The 15,389-nt window shown below is 42.5% G+C and overlaps 1 protein-coding gene across 2 annotated transcripts in view; it reads left to right on the forward strand.

Moving 5' to 3' along the window:
* Positions 1–15,389, forward strand: part of LOC126397589 (rho GTPase-activating protein 29-like) — a 42,679-nt gene that overhangs the window by 11,675 nt on the left and 15,615 nt on the right. The window contains exons 1-5 of one of the 2 annotated variants that reach the window (XM_050056479.1): positions 10,258–10,368; positions 10,511–12,265; positions 13,452–13,548; positions 14,342–14,414; positions 14,913–14,973. In XM_050056479.1, the coding sequence (XP_049912436.1) occupies positions 12,202–12,265; positions 13,452–13,548; positions 14,342–14,414; positions 14,913–14,973 (295 nt within the window). In that variant the 5' untranslated portion in view covers positions 10,258–10,368; positions 10,511–12,201. Of the gene's footprint in view, positions 1–10,224; positions 10,369–10,510; positions 12,266–13,451; positions 13,549–14,341; positions 14,415–14,912; positions 14,974–15,389 lie in introns of those variants that run through there. The other variant, XM_050056477.1, reaches the window with a different exon arrangement.

The following is a 15,389-nucleotide window of genomic DNA, read 5'->3' on the forward strand; positions in this document are numbered from 1 at the left end:
TCCCTCCCTCCCTCCCTCCCTCCCTCCCTCCCTCCCTCTCATATCTGACCGGGCCCGTCAGAGGGGTGGGGAGGTCCCGGCCCGACCCGGCTTGGGCCCGCGGGCTGGGCTCGGGCAGAGAATCTAAGCTCTAGTGTAAATGCACTCAAAATATGGAGTGTGTAGTACAGAAGTATACGATTTGAGACACACTCCAATTGTGTTACCAGGAATTCAGAAACCTCTTAAGCTGCATATTTTATAACTAGCAGTGAATGGACATGGGGCCCCCATATGCAGGAGGCCCCTTGGCATTAGATGTCTAGTACCTTTCATCAGGACTGGCAGGTGTCGGCCAATATTGCCTCCAGAGCCCTGAATACCTTCACCCCCATGTAAGGCCGGTGTCTGCTCAAGCTGTTAATTGTAACCATGGTAAGAAACAAACCAGTGTGTTTTGCTCACAGAGGGCTCTTGTTTTTCTTGAGCCTTTGAGATGTACTTTCTTGTCTTCCAACTGAACATAAAAATGTTATCCTTTCCCCCATTCCCTTTTTATAAACATCTCACTAAATAGAATGCATTGACAGTTATGAGTAAGTTTTCTAGCACAAGCTTTCTATCACACAAAGCCCATTCTCTCAGGATTAGGATGCTAGTAAAGCTAAACAGTGTCCTCTTGTTCTCATTGCTGTGTTTGTCCCCCAACCTCAGCCCCCTCACCTCCCACTTCTGCCCCTTGACAGGTGTACTAAAGGGGCCCATCTTTGTACTTGTTAGACAGCTCTCCCACCTCCCACCTCTCTGGCCTGCTGATGTTCCTTTGCCTATATAACACAGCTTGGGGAGCAACTGTACGCTCTTCAGTCTAATGCCTGACCAGTTTGGCTGCCAGCGAGACGTTGCACGGTGGGGGGATTTGCAGTTTCTCTTAAAGAAAGCATAGTTGGAATGCCAACCTTCAGAGCTTTGCATCAACAGTAGGCGGCTGTGGTGGTGGTGATGTGGGGGGATATCCAGAGAGAAAGGTTGCCTGTCTTTCCTCACAGTGACAGACAGCTCCAAAGAGAAATGAAAGAGGGGGAAAACAAATTCTTCACTTCGCACTGGGTATCTAATTGATATGCGAATGAATAAAGAGAGAAATTTCCAAGAGTAAATGTGTCTGTAAACTAGAAAGACATCTTGGAACATTTTATAAGTTGCCCCTTGGATTTTGGACAATTGTCAATTCCTTATTGGATCTTTATTACTGGAGTTTGCAATATGTGGTTATATCTTGTGTTCCTCTCTATTAGTCAAACTTAATGTCAGGCATTTCCTGTCTTCAGCCTTCATTGAGCATTATTTTTCATTCACTTTTAGTTTCCTGAGCTAACAGCTAACAAGCCTGACAAAGGCAGTAGCCTGCAGAGTGGGAACATAAAAGCCCCCCACCTAGGTGGAAGGTGCTGTGTGTCTAGCCTAGGGCTCTTTTTAAACGCCCGCTCTTTGTGCATGCAGTCATAGGGAAAAGAGCTTCAAAGGTGAAGCAACAGGGAATGCCTCGGTATGAGCATAGGAGTCTGGGAAGGCAAAGTTCCCCTGCCTTTTACCAGCTGCATGTAATCTGCTAATCCGCAGAGTGGACCACCGGTGGTCTGTGGACAGAGGTGGACCAGGGCCGCTGACCACAGGAAGTATGCTGGGGAGGGGGATATCAAGGGATGTATGGGCCACCCATTGCAATGACCCCGCCCAAGTGTTAAAGGTTAAGTGGACCCATTTTGCAAGACCCCCTTATAGTTGGGCAAATAGTTCAAATTTGGATTGAAACGATAAGGTCATTTTTAGCATCGCACATGAATACCCTATTAAAGATGTAATGTGAAAGAATGTGGCATTTCACCCCAGCCAATTAAAGAGGAATCCATTTAAACAATACAAAGGTTATTGAGTCACTCAGTGATTGATTATTAGACCCACATTTGGCTGCTTGTCTTTTGAAGAAGGGGGCAAGTCTCAAAGGACCCCCTTTAAACCTAGCCTCACCATAGCTTTTGATGAATGCACAATTTCTTTGAAACAACTGCCACTACAGAGTCCTAGCTGGTTATTTAGGGGGTGAGTCGCTGGAATGTCCAGCTGTGGTCTGACTCAATGGGACACATTGAGAGGTTTTGATTGACATTGGTCATGGCCAGCCTGTCCAACATCCTATTTAGCCCCCTCTGCCATGAGCTGCCTCCATTTGATCGGACCTCTGCGGACCCAGTTGTGACATGTTTAGTGATTTCACACTTGCTTTGTGGCAATAAGCACCCCTCCGTTCCCTCAAATGTTTTGAAGCATAGATAATACATTGCTCCCATGATTTGCAATGCATGACTGAGCATAGCTAGGGCCAGAGCGAAAGGAATGTTGCCAAGTCATATTGTGTCAGGCCCTAGTGGAAGTTTTGTGCCTCAAAGAGTCAAGCCATTGATGCTTATTCCCCAAACTGAGAGAGTTTCCTAATGGTACATATCACAAAAGCATCAGCATCTTTTTTTATAGCACTGATGGCCTTGCGTTATAAAAGCATTCTATTCTTGTTTGGTAGTCTATACACTGTGAGCAAATGATAAGTATTACAAACCTTTTCACACTGATTGCTTGGGTCTGAGATACTTTGATTTTCCACAAATACATTTTTTGTTGTTCTTGGCTAAATATTCTTCTTCCTTCAGTTTTCTTTGGTCGGAACCAAACTGATACATCTGTTTAAAAAACTGACTGTATAAAAACTCATGTAAATGTAAAATATAGATGAGGGTAGTTTCCCTTTGATCAGGAGAGATATGTACAGTCCAGGGGTGGCCTATTATAACACTACTTTTGGGTATTGCGCTTATCACAAGTCAGAATGGACAACATCTGTTCTGTGACACCAGATCCAACTCTGTTGCACTATGTGTTAAAACTGGACAGTTATGCAAATAGCCAAGCTTGACCACTGCATTAACCCTGCAGGTTAACGTGGGAGCTGCATAGAGGGAGGGGTACCAAAGAAAACAATTCACAGAAAATACACTGTAGTGACCTGGGGGTCAGGGGTGTAGGTAGACATCTCACGATCATTACTTCATTGACTTATTGTACGATATGTGGACATTAACTTGATCATTATTCTAACCTTGTGTTTACTTGTGTGTTTGTCTACATAAGAATGTCACAAGCTGGGTTTCCATCCAAATGTATTTCAAATTTTAAGCGAATTTTGTGAAAATGCGCAAAAGAAAATGCGAATTTATGCACATTTCCATTCATTATTGTTTTGCGAGTATTGGGAGTCAACAGGTCGAGCAGAAGGTGGCGCTTCTCATGAAAAATAAAATGCAAAAGAACACCCATTGAAAAAGAGGGCGCCGTGAGATGATGTCATTGAGAGCGTCTCATGTCCACAACTGATGTAAACAGTTACTGGCACATCCATGACTACGGCGAGATGGAGAGATTCCTTGGGAACTTCTTGGCTATTGCGAGAGCTCTCATCACACTCATATCAGCGTTGTCAGCGTAGCCTACATAATGCCGTGATGTCTGTGTTGGTACACCAGGCAGCACACATGATGCAGCGGTATTCAACACATCCAGTCTATTCAGGTAAGCTGTGAAATAGCCTACACTCACCTGACACTGGAGTAATTACCTCTCTCTAAGTTCACACAGGTGTGTGTGTGAAGTAGAAGTAGGATTCGGTAGCTTCCATTGCCAAAAGTCGCATTTTCCTAATATCGATACGCTGACTTTTCCACCCCCTCCAAGCGTAAAAACTTTTTTTCGAATTTCTGGCGTTTCCATTCAAGTTTCTTTTCGCAATTGTTGAAAATGCGAATAAAAATAGGTGGATGGAAACCCACCTACTGACATGTTAGTCAACACATTATAGGACTTGGGCGCAGTGACTCCTTTTTTATGTGTCCACCCCACATAATCCTGCAAGTCCGAAGGAAGAAAAAACACTTCAAAGAGGACATAGTGAAGCTTACCAGTAACCTGCAGCTGCACTTTTGATAGTTGTTAGCTTGCCGACCCCTGGCTACAAACCAAAAAGTAAGTCGTTTGTAGTTTTGCCCTCCTACAACTTCATCCACTGTCAATCCCTGGAAGCTGACTGCTGCACACCGACCGGATTATGGAGCCAATGCGGTGTTCCACAAACTTCGCTAAGCTTGTCTGTTAGTCACAAGAAACACCACTTTAGGGCTGCAACGATTAGTCGACTAATCGATGACTAATCAACTATTAAAATAATCAGTGACTATTTTAGAAGTCGACTAATCGGTTTGAGTCTTTTTTCATCAAAAAGTACTATAAAAGTACCCCAAAATACTCTTATTGCAGCTTCTTGTGTTCACATATTGGCAGCTTTAGACACTCTCCCATGACGGTGAACTAAAACCCTTTGGCGTGAGTACGAAACAGGACATTAGATGACATAATTTTGGGGTTTGGGAGAGACAGACCGACATTTTTCAACATTTTAACACATTTTTCGATAAAATGAGTAGTCGACTAATCGAAGAAATAATCGACAGATTAGTCGACAATGAAAATAATCATTAGTTGCAGCCCTACATCACTTGGTTTTATGTTTTGTTGGCCAAGCTCTTTATTACAGTCATTGATATACAGTATGTAGAAATAACTACACCTCTTGGCACACATATCTCCTTATATTGTAAAATGGTGGTGTGGCAGTATGCCCATTGATTGATTCTGTCAATTTAGAATGAATCTGATCCACTAACATAGGCATGATGGTAAGGACAAAATTGGCAGGTGTGCATGTCATGAATTGGATGGTAATTTTTTTGTGCACACTTTTTTGTGCATAAAGATAGAACATTTCAATGCTCATATTAGTGAATGAGGCCCAATGTTAAGATTCACAAATATCCCCGCTAAAGAATATTGCTGTGTCTACAGGTTTCATGTTCTCTAACATTGCCTCACCACATACTGCACAGACATAAACAACAAATGTAATATTTGTGTTTCTTTAGACCAGATCCTGAGGTTAAACTGTTATCAAACAGGAGTCGTTGGCCTTATGTTTGTGTATGTGTGGGTCCATAACATTTATATTCCAGAGAGTCTGTTCCAGAAGGGCATCAGTATGTTTTGGTATTGAGGTGTCATCTCGATGGTGAATGATCCGACAATGTTTTCATTATGGATCCCCCTCCACCCCTCGCTCCTGCAACTCCCGTCCCCGCTCCCAAACAAGAGGCTGGAATGTTGGGTTTCCATGACGCTAATGAAGTAAAAACCTGGCAATGTGTTACTGGCAGCCTCAGAGCAGCTCCTGATCCGCGGCCTCCTTCTCATCAGGATCAGAGTCTGATCCCCCTGTAGCCTTCATTCACCAGGGCTTATTATGCCCAGGAATGTCTCTCACTCACTCCTTCTCTCATAACCCCCACTGAAGCAGGGATGTGGGGTGCAGGGGTAAATTTGGGACAAATCCCAAGGGAGAGCACCACCCCAAATAACACACAACCCCCCCATACCCGGCAAAACTCCTCCCCTATCACTCCTTACAATCACAATCACACACACACACACACACACACACACACACACACTCCAATCCCGCTTTCCCGTGAAAAGTGAAAAGCTGCCGTTGTGATTTATTGTTCCATAAATGCTTCATGTGGTAGGCCCATGAGGCGACCAGCCCACTGTTTGCTAGTGGCCCCAGGGACAATGGTGAGTCTTCAGCACTCAAACAAGTCCTCATGCAAAACTCAGTGGTCTTCCCTCGGGAAAATGGGAAGATCTTCCTGGCAGCCTGTTTGTTTTGAAGTTTTCAGATGGCCAATATTTGCAAATCGAAACATCATCTGTCATTGCAAGTTTTTCCACAGAATTTTTCCTCTTCAAACTTTATCTTTCTCACCTTTAATAAGACAATACCACCGCTGCAACAAAATGTACTACTCAGATGTGCCTTTTACCAACCCTCCCCGGTGGGAACGAGTCTTCTTCTCTTTGTGTCTCGCGCAGAATGGCAGTTGAGGGGTTAAATAATCAGTCTCTGTACATTATCCTGCGTCCTGCTGAGCTGGTGGACGCAACCATAATGTCTTGCTAATTAGCCTCCATTTAGGATGGTCCAATAGGCCACACAACTGCCATTGAAGATTGAAGCCCATGGAGCTTTGCAAAGGAAGACCCTCTGTCTCGTGGGCATTCATGGTTGAGGCTTGTCCTTAATAAACCTTTAGCTTGCCCAGGCTTGATGCCTCCAGGACTCAGGATTCAGTTACTCGGTCCATGAATGGGATGTATAGCTTGTGTAGGGATGATTTAGGCCATTGTGTGTGTTTTGTTATTGAAAGGATAATGTCCATAAATGGGATCTAAACTGACCAGGACCAATTAAGGGCTTAAAGGTTGAAGCGGCTCATTGTAAACTTTGACCCTTATCAAGGTATTGTGGGCTGGGGTCCCTGTGAGAGATACGATTTTTGGGAAAACTGATCAACAATAAAGGATTAACATTGCACAAACATTTAGTGAAAGGAAAATTATATAGCATTTTTTTACATTTTTGAATCTAAAATCCAGGCAAATAGTTATTTTTGTTGTTGTTATTTTTGCATTAACTCCAAAAAAATTGAGCCACTGTAAATGGAAAAACACCAGTTAAAAGGTTTGTGATGGGAACTCAATACATTGGATACCACTATAAAATCACTAAGCATTGTCTCTCCTTTCCTAAGAATTGTACAGATACAGTCATTTCTCAAATGACAGTATTCCAGGCAACTAACAAAGAGAATGACCTCCTCTGTATGCCCATGTGCATTGATTGTATACAAGTATTGAGACTCAGTTTGATGAGTGGTTGTGCCAGAAGCACACCGCTGGCCCTTTTCCTGCCTCGTGGGGAGCTGGGCAGCTGAAACAAAAGGACAAGAGGCTTTCATCATCAAAAACTACTCGGTCCTTGGCATTAGAAGGAGCTGTGCATGACATCTGATGAAGATGGATGAAGAATGTTGCTATGGTGAAGGATAGGACTCTCCAGGTCCTGAGCTTTTGGCAAGCGAGAAGCAGCAGGGCATGTTGGCATGGGGTAGTTCATGTGGTAGTGGAACAGTCTGGGATTTGTGCTTGTCTTATGTAATCATTTTGGGGTGTCCTGAGTTTTTTAAGCAGTGTGCCAAGTTGATTTGTTTGTGTGTGGATCTCTTGCAAGTCGCTGATTTTTTTGTTTTCCTGGAATTACCTTGTGACCCACTTGCAGTGTTGTTGCCCTGAGTCATTACACCTTAATCACTCCAGCTCTTTTGGTTTATGTTAAGTGGCTGTTGCAGTCTGTGCTGATTGGTTGCATTGAAGCAGCATGTATGGCCATTTGGCACAATATGACCACCATGTCTCGTTCATTAAGAGAAAACAGGGGCAGTCAGAGTCCTATAACAGAGCTTGAGGCATATAGAAAACAAAGTGTGGCCCTCTGTGGCTTTCTGTTGACAGTTAGTGGGTGAATTTTGGCCCGCGTATGTTGTCGTTTTTTCAGCACTTTATCCTAGTTGTGTGATTATTGTTGTGATGTTGTGACCTGTTGGTCCATGTGAACTTGTCACCTGCTGGTTAGTTGGCTGGATTTCCGGGTCAGGACTCAGCAAGCATTGTCATGGCGGCCACACAGACCCAGCATTATTAGCCGGACTGGCGGCACTATTTGTCCCACTCCAAAAAAGAGGGCTAATGAATAAAAGAAAAAATGGGAGACAGCTAAAGTCTTTCTGATCCCCCCTTCCATGAAGGGGTAATCCAGGGGTGATCGTCAGCACAAAATGTGGCTTTGACTGCCTGTATTCATTCTTTGTGTGTGTGTGTGTGTGTTTGTGTGAGGGTGTGTATGTGTGTGTGTGTGAGTATGAGTGTGTGAGTATGAGTGTGTGTATTTTTTTTTTAACATAATCTTAATTTACAAGGAAATTACAAGGTGATCTGACCAAGGATAAACTCATTTATACACGTGACTTTAATGATCACAATCAAAGCATGACATAAAAACAACCCGCCAAGCAGCCTGCTATGTATTTAGTGTGATTACAGCTTTGGACTGAGACGTATTTCATGTGTTTCTGTGTGTGTGTCCCTATTACCCTTTTGTATTAGCCGTCTTTGGGAAATCCAGTCATGTTAGCTGTGTCAGAAACCTGTCCCACTACCCCTCAGTACTCAGTATGTTTCAAATAAGTAGTAAAAACACTTTAACATAGATCATATACTCATTTACATTTGCTTTCTCGTGACCACATTCTTTGACGATGTCAAGGGGACATTATCAAGGTTACCTGATAACACAAGTGTATTTTGTCCCTTTTGTAAATGGTGGTGACTCACTGTTAGTAAAGTCACAACTTGTACACAGAACCACATACCTGAGATGCCACGTTTTCTTTGGTTAACTACTAACTAACTGCTAATTGCAGAAAGAGCACAGTAGGTCATGTTTTAGTGCACTTTGCTGTCAGGTTAGTACCCTTTTTAGTTCTGTGTGTACGATTGCTGAGTTGTGTGCAGCTCTGCTTTGTGGTGTATTTGCCTAGACAGACAGTGGTTTGTCATGGCTGCCATGGTCACTCTTTCAACCAACAGAGCTGGAATGTCATGTAGTAATCCTTTTTCCAATGAGGTTGCTCCATTCATGTAAAGCAGAGAGGTTTTTAGAGCTGTGTTCCAGGTCCAGTCTGCTCAGGTTTTATAGCATGTGATGCACTGTTAAGCCTCAGTGTTGAAATAGAGTCCTCTAATTATAGCATTTTTCAGACTGGAAACACAATTCACAGCATGAAATAGTACCTTGAAAAGCCTGTACATAGCATCTGCTATAGCACAACAAACCTGGCTAATTGCACAATGACTTGTAGCTGAGGAACACTGAATAACCCTGATCTCTTATCACCTTATTGGTCAAAGGTTAACAAGGCTAAAAGATAACAGTAATAGCTGTCAGTGAGATCTCAGCGCTTGATATCCAGTAGATGCTGTCCGATGGCGATGTTTTTATTGTCTTTGATGGTGGCGTCATGTGAAATTCCGAGTGTATGAGTTGTCTGGACACGGTTCGTGGAGGCGGCTGAGCTGGCAGCTAGCAGCTAACAGTGCTAACTCCATAAACAGCATGGAACAACAACAACAGTGCTGAGAGAGCTAACAGTATTATCCGGGGGAAGGTGGAGGGTGGGCGCTTTTAAAAGCTACACTTTTGTGACGCTGCTGTCCCAATGACGGCTGAATGAGTGCGGTACAAAGCGGCAGCGATGAGCTAGCCAGTGGGTTACACGTGTCTCGACTGGCTTATCACAGCAAACCACACAGAAGCTAGGTTTTTAACACACACAGGGGTAGCATGACTTCATTCTCTGCTCAGGATGCCATTACTTCGCTATGTCTTTACATAGCAAATAGTCATTTACTTCAATGTTATTGATCTGAATGTTGCATACATAATTTTTCAACAGTTATTTGAGTGTTGATGGGGGATAAAAAGCTTTGTAAAAGTTTTGGAAGCTTAAGTGCAAGCACAGTCCTTAAGCCACATCCAGCATTCACATTTGTAATGGTATCTACTGTAAGGGCTTGGTCTACGTAGTAAATAATATCCTAAGTCACTAAAACCATGTTATCACATTAGCCATGTTTTCACTGAACACTTTTTGGTGTAGTACCCTTAGACCGTACTGACATGTCAATAAACCCTCGATCTGTCTTGTGTTTCCGCCACAGACAGAACTCTTAAATGTAGGTGGGGTTACCACCAGATAGTTATAGTTGTGTCACTGTTCCATCCAGCTCTCACTGTATGTCCTCTTCACCGATGATGCAGAGGAATGTCTGCACCTTGCTGATCGTCCAACGATCGGGGTTGTGAACTAACGTTTTAGTATTGTATCAGTGTGCCAGGTACCTCAACAGAGGGTTAACTAAAAAATGGAACTGAATGGAACAGTTCCATTGGTACCATCCACAACATTTGACAATGGAAACACAAAAATAACCCTTATGTAACAAACTAAACTGAACCAGACTGCTTGGTGGAAACAAGGCTATTGTGACTTCAGCCACAGGTCTATTTTGTTGACTTTACTGAAACATTCCTCAACTCTACAATACAGCCATGATGTGCTTATTACAAGATAGACTGAATGCAATGTATGCATGAACTGTTCAAGTAAAAGTGTCTTTATAACTTTCCAGAGCACCAGGACTGCCTTCATCAGGCGGTGCACGAGCGTCTCGGGGAGCTGCTGCGAGTCCTGAAGGCCATTATCAGCAAACACCAGAGCCTCAACTCGGTGGACATTCTCAGTACTGCTGGAACCGTCATCGCCACGGTCAAAGGTGAGCAATGATGACCAGATCTCCCTTAAAAAACATACACATAACTCAGAGCTTCCCTGTAAAGCATACCAGCTACTCCTCCACTCTTCCTTTGGTCTGTTTTCTGTCTCTGCTTATCTAATACCCCCTTCTCCCCTGACAGTTTTCTCCTCTGGATATTCACAACCATGGCCTCTCTCTCACACTGTCTTCCCAAGTCTCAAAAAGAAGTTCCCAGGGAATGTTTCTCAGTAGTTTTCTTATAGCTTCAAAGCAATGCAGCCCTTCAGAAGTCACTCAAGTGCTTAGAATGCACCAGCATGAGTTTCAAACCCCATACGGAGAGTAAGAAAATAATATTTTGGAGTCAGACACCTGATTCAAGAGGCAGGGAGAAGCGGGTGTCCTTTGTGCTTTGTTTGCCAGTCCAGAGGGAACTACACTGAGGAATCCTATTCAATCTCTCATTCTCTGAGATTATGATCTGGCATGCAGGTCAATTCTTAACTTGGCCGCCGCACAAGAATCCCCTGAGTATACCTCGTCTCAATTTGCATTGCAAAGAGGGGTATAGACGGGGCTGTGTTGCTTTCTGAAAAGCTTTCACTTAATAAGATATGGTGACATGTTGAAGTGAGGAAAGTCTGAAGAGGCTCTGCATTAATCTGGATAGAGCTCATCTTCACTGAAATATTTGGAATAAGTCCATACACACAAGGGTGTGTGCAGGCGTGTATGCCAAATAGCTATTAGGTGTATGCAAGTCTCATCTTTCGTGCAGTAACTTGACTATTTGTGTGGCATTCAGACTTGTTGATGCACAACAAAGACGCACACAGTAACACCTTTTCAATAAGGAAGCATTAGATTTGACAGCTGAATAGTTGCTGTATAGAAGCCTTTGATTTAAGCTCTTAGTGATATTGCTTTAATGGGTGGAAGGATTCTTAAGAATGCAGATTAAGGTTTTCAATATTAATAGTAACTGGTTAAACAACACCAGTGTTAGTGCTGTAAATGAACACAAGCCTTTAATACATGGCAAATATTGTGAAGAGGTTCAACACTTACAGTAGCTCTAATGATCTAGTCTGATCATGTTTATGTGCAGTGAAGCATGCTATAACGGCTTTTCTGCCACTAGGTGGCCAGAAGTGCTCACTCATTGACCCTCACACAGTGACAAGGTGATATCAGCTGTACACACCAGTATTTTTTACTGCCAAATCTCAAAGCTGCGAATGTTACACAACACAAATATGTAAGAATATTGTTATGCTGCTATTTATGGAGGTGTGTCATGTGTACAGGAGGTTGTGTTTTGTTCTCACATAATTCTAATGTCAGAAAAAAAGATGAAAAGTCTACCATTTGATTGTAAAGATGAGAGAATACTGTGTGCATTTCTCCGTCATCACACTCTTAAGGTGCACCTCTGCTCCAGATCAGATATTTGTTCATACAGAGTTTTACTACTTCCACCATCCTGCGACACTTCTTATTCAGTCGCATGCCAACTCGCGACGACTTCCCATTATTCTTTACTAGAGCAAAGGTTCCTCCTGGACCTGAATTCTGCGTAGGACTTTGCAGATGACGAGTGTGTCAAGATTGTTGTGCGTTTCCACTGAAACAATACCATTTTTCCCCGATGATGTAACTTCCACGCTTGGACCACTGGTTGGGGCCTGCGCGAGTACTGGCATTGTATTCCAGCAAGCCTCAGGATGTCCTGTTGGGGGTAGGGGCTGGACAGAAGTGGAGGAGATGTGACTGCACAAGAGAGTTGTGTGCTCTGAATGGTGGTGGCTACAGTAGCTGGACTGGGGTTGGAAGAGGCTCCCAGGGTGCCCCATGGACATTGGACCGCATCAGAATCCTTCTTTTGCACCCTTTCGACAGAATCTTAACACTTCCTGTGAGTCTGGGAGGAGAATTTTTACATTGGATTTATTTCTGTCAAGTGATCTTTTTGCTGGATAGAGGAACATAAAGAAAATTAACTTGTTTGGCTGTATGTTTAAGGCGTTAGGACAGAAATATCACCCAGAAGTAGAGGATACTGTTATGATCTAATTTCTGTTAAACAGGAGAAATGCTTAAGAAAGTTTTGAGGTGGGTAATTGGTGGTTTGGTCATTGGTATACCTTTTTTTTTTTTTACAACTCTTTCCAAAACACTTGGATGCAATTTGTTAAAGCTACCGAGGAAGCATTTTAGTATTTGGTAGGTGTTGGTAGGTGAGTGTTCTTCAACTTTTTCATGGACCTGGCTAAAGATGATTCTAGGTACGCATACTACTTGAGGATTTGAGAAACTATTCAAGACAAGTTGGAGGTGGACTCTTCCTAGCTTGAGGTTCCTCCATGAATTTATATCTCTGCTTTTGCTACAAAAACAAGATTCACTTTCCAAGGAAGCCTACGCTAAATTAAAGGAAGACAACCGAAGACATCAGGTTTTCTATTTAAGATGTCCGCTCTGTGAGTCTTTGAACTCTAGAAATCTCCATTGTTCTAATGGAAAGGAAAAACTGAGGAAATCATGGAGGCAGCGCAGTGGTCAGTGACATCACTGATTTATGGCTTAGTGTTTGGGCTCGCTTTCTGAGCATCTCTCTCCTAGTTTATTTTTTCTCTCCTCAGTCAGGACAGGAAGTTTATTGTGAAGACTGATTACAGACGAATTTACATTGGTGTTTTTTCCCATTCTGTCCTCAGTCATCACTGTGTTTAGACTCACAGCAGGAAACTACTGCCTTTCGAGATTACAGCCAAATATATACACTCACAGTTTTTGCTTATCTTTTCCGACTTAAGGTACAAAGTTGTTTTTGGGATGTCTCTGACGGCCCTGTAGTTTTAAAAATGTCAGCAGATTTGAGATATGAAGTTCCCTAGCTCTCAGTGTGTGATTCGAAGAGCAGAGCGTGACTCAAGAGAGATTTTCATGCTTGACATCACGTACAGGATGATGAATCATACCAGATTTATACCTTGAACACATCTCTATCAGTGGTGCCAGTGGAGGATGTCTTAAGAATGCAGCGTTTTAAGGTTGGCTACCAAAACTTGACTCACTCCTCCTTATTCACAATCTGACAGGGGTGAACTTTAAGGAGGTGAACGAAGAGAACAAACAGAAGCTGTTCGGAGAGATCTACACCGCTATTGACACATTGGCGTTCACCTTTGGCAATGTGTGAGTACAATGTCATAACAGTGATTGCAAGTTCCACGGCTCATTTAATTTCTGTGGGTTTTCTTACTCCATTAAAATACAGACGAAATGACTGTTTTCACAACTGTATTTGCTACCTGTCAATTCTAAGATTGCACAATTAATGAACGTCAGTTAATATTTATATAGTATATTTTAAACAGTCCAGTGCAAGACAGAAATTGTGACATAAAAGCGGAAATAAATAAACATTAGTCACAAAAAAACAGTAGAGATCAGTTGGAAAAAGATCAAACTGAGCCTTAAAATGGTAAACAAAAAAGAAAACACCCATAAATAAATAATAAATAAAGCAGTACAAATACTTCTGTGTAAATATCAGGCTATCAAATATGCTGTAGGTTTTTTCATTGCAACATAAATGGGGCACTCCACCAATTTTACACATGGTGCTTTCCAAAATTCAGAAAGATTAACCCTAAGGATAACAGTGTGGATTGGGCTTAAAAGACTTTTTAACAAGGTTTTGTATTACAAATGTTTGAGCATTTAGGAGGCAGAGAACATCTGGTTAAAGACACTATTGAGTTGCATTATTGGAAATGTAGGAGGCCATGTTTTTTGGACCTTGACCCAGTGCTGCTTCTTTTAGACCATTCTTTTTTTTTTTTAATCTCTCTTTTGTAAATAAGTGCAATGCTAAAACGCCGGAGTGCCTCTTATTAGAATTAAAACATAATAAGATGCCTGGATATGTTTTTTCTGATGAATTTCTGAACTCAATTTATTGATTTGTGTTTCTGTTTTCCTTCAGAGTGTCTGACTTCCTTATGGGAGATGTAGAGAATGGATCAGTTTTGGGGCTCCCCCTAACTAAGAGAAGCAGGGTAAGAAAAGTACAATATCTGTGTTGTGTAGTTGTGTCCATTACCCACAAACAAATGGTCTAATTAATTCAGGATCAAATTGGCAGTAATCACCTTCCAGAACGCTCTTTGTCATCAAACGTTAAAGGCTGATAGTGTATTCATTTCCATTGTAAAGATACATGTAACTTTGGTTCATTCACTGCCCCATGAACACCAGGATGTGGCCTACTGCCTCAGGATTGTTAGGCCACAGCTATGAAAAATTACCCAGAGGAGTTCAGGGGTTAAGTGAGCGGTTGCTGGTTGACGCATGTTCCTGAAATGGTCTGTGCAAATGATGAATTGATGCTATGTATTGTTGTTTTCCTGCTGTAGATTTCATAACAGCTTGAAGGAGGAAGTCAGGGTTCTGATAAGCCTTGTTTTAAGTGTGTTAGCAGAGCGTACTGTGCTTTGAGAAGGAAATTCATCCGCCCTCATTGTAGAATTTTGTTTTTCTTTCTGTCTGTTTTTCAGTCTTTTGAGAACCTCGCCGTGGAATCTGGAGGATCCGGTCCCGAGAAAGATGATCCGCCAGGTAAGACAGATCTCTGTAACACAGAGTGACTGTAGTCTGGTGCTGCTCCGCGAGAGCACAGGGGGAAAGTAATCCTGGCATATTTGTTGGAATAAAGCTTACTCATAAATCAGTCTTGAGCTTATCTACTTTTTCTTCTTTATCATTCTGGGCTGTGGTGTTGTTTGGGCTGTGTCACTGTGTTAGAGTGTTGTAGGGTTATCTGGGGAAGGACAACAACCAGCTCTCAACTCTGGATGACCAGCCTCCTTAACCTCTTATTAATACATCCAGCAGTCAGTCTCCTGTCAGTATGACTTAACCTCAAATGGTATTAGCCTGAATCACGCTCACCCAAGGTCAACGTGGGCTTTTCTCACTGACTCACTGTCACAGATGTTGCAAGCTGAACTCAAATGTAGTATGTCCGGCATTGG

This window comes from Epinephelus moara, chromosome 11 (assembly GCF_006386435.1).
Source record: "Epinephelus moara isolate mb chromosome 11, YSFRI_EMoa_1.0, whole genome shotgun sequence".
Classification (NCBI taxonomy): domain Eukaryota; kingdom Metazoa; phylum Chordata; class Actinopteri; order Perciformes; family Serranidae; genus Epinephelus; species Epinephelus moara.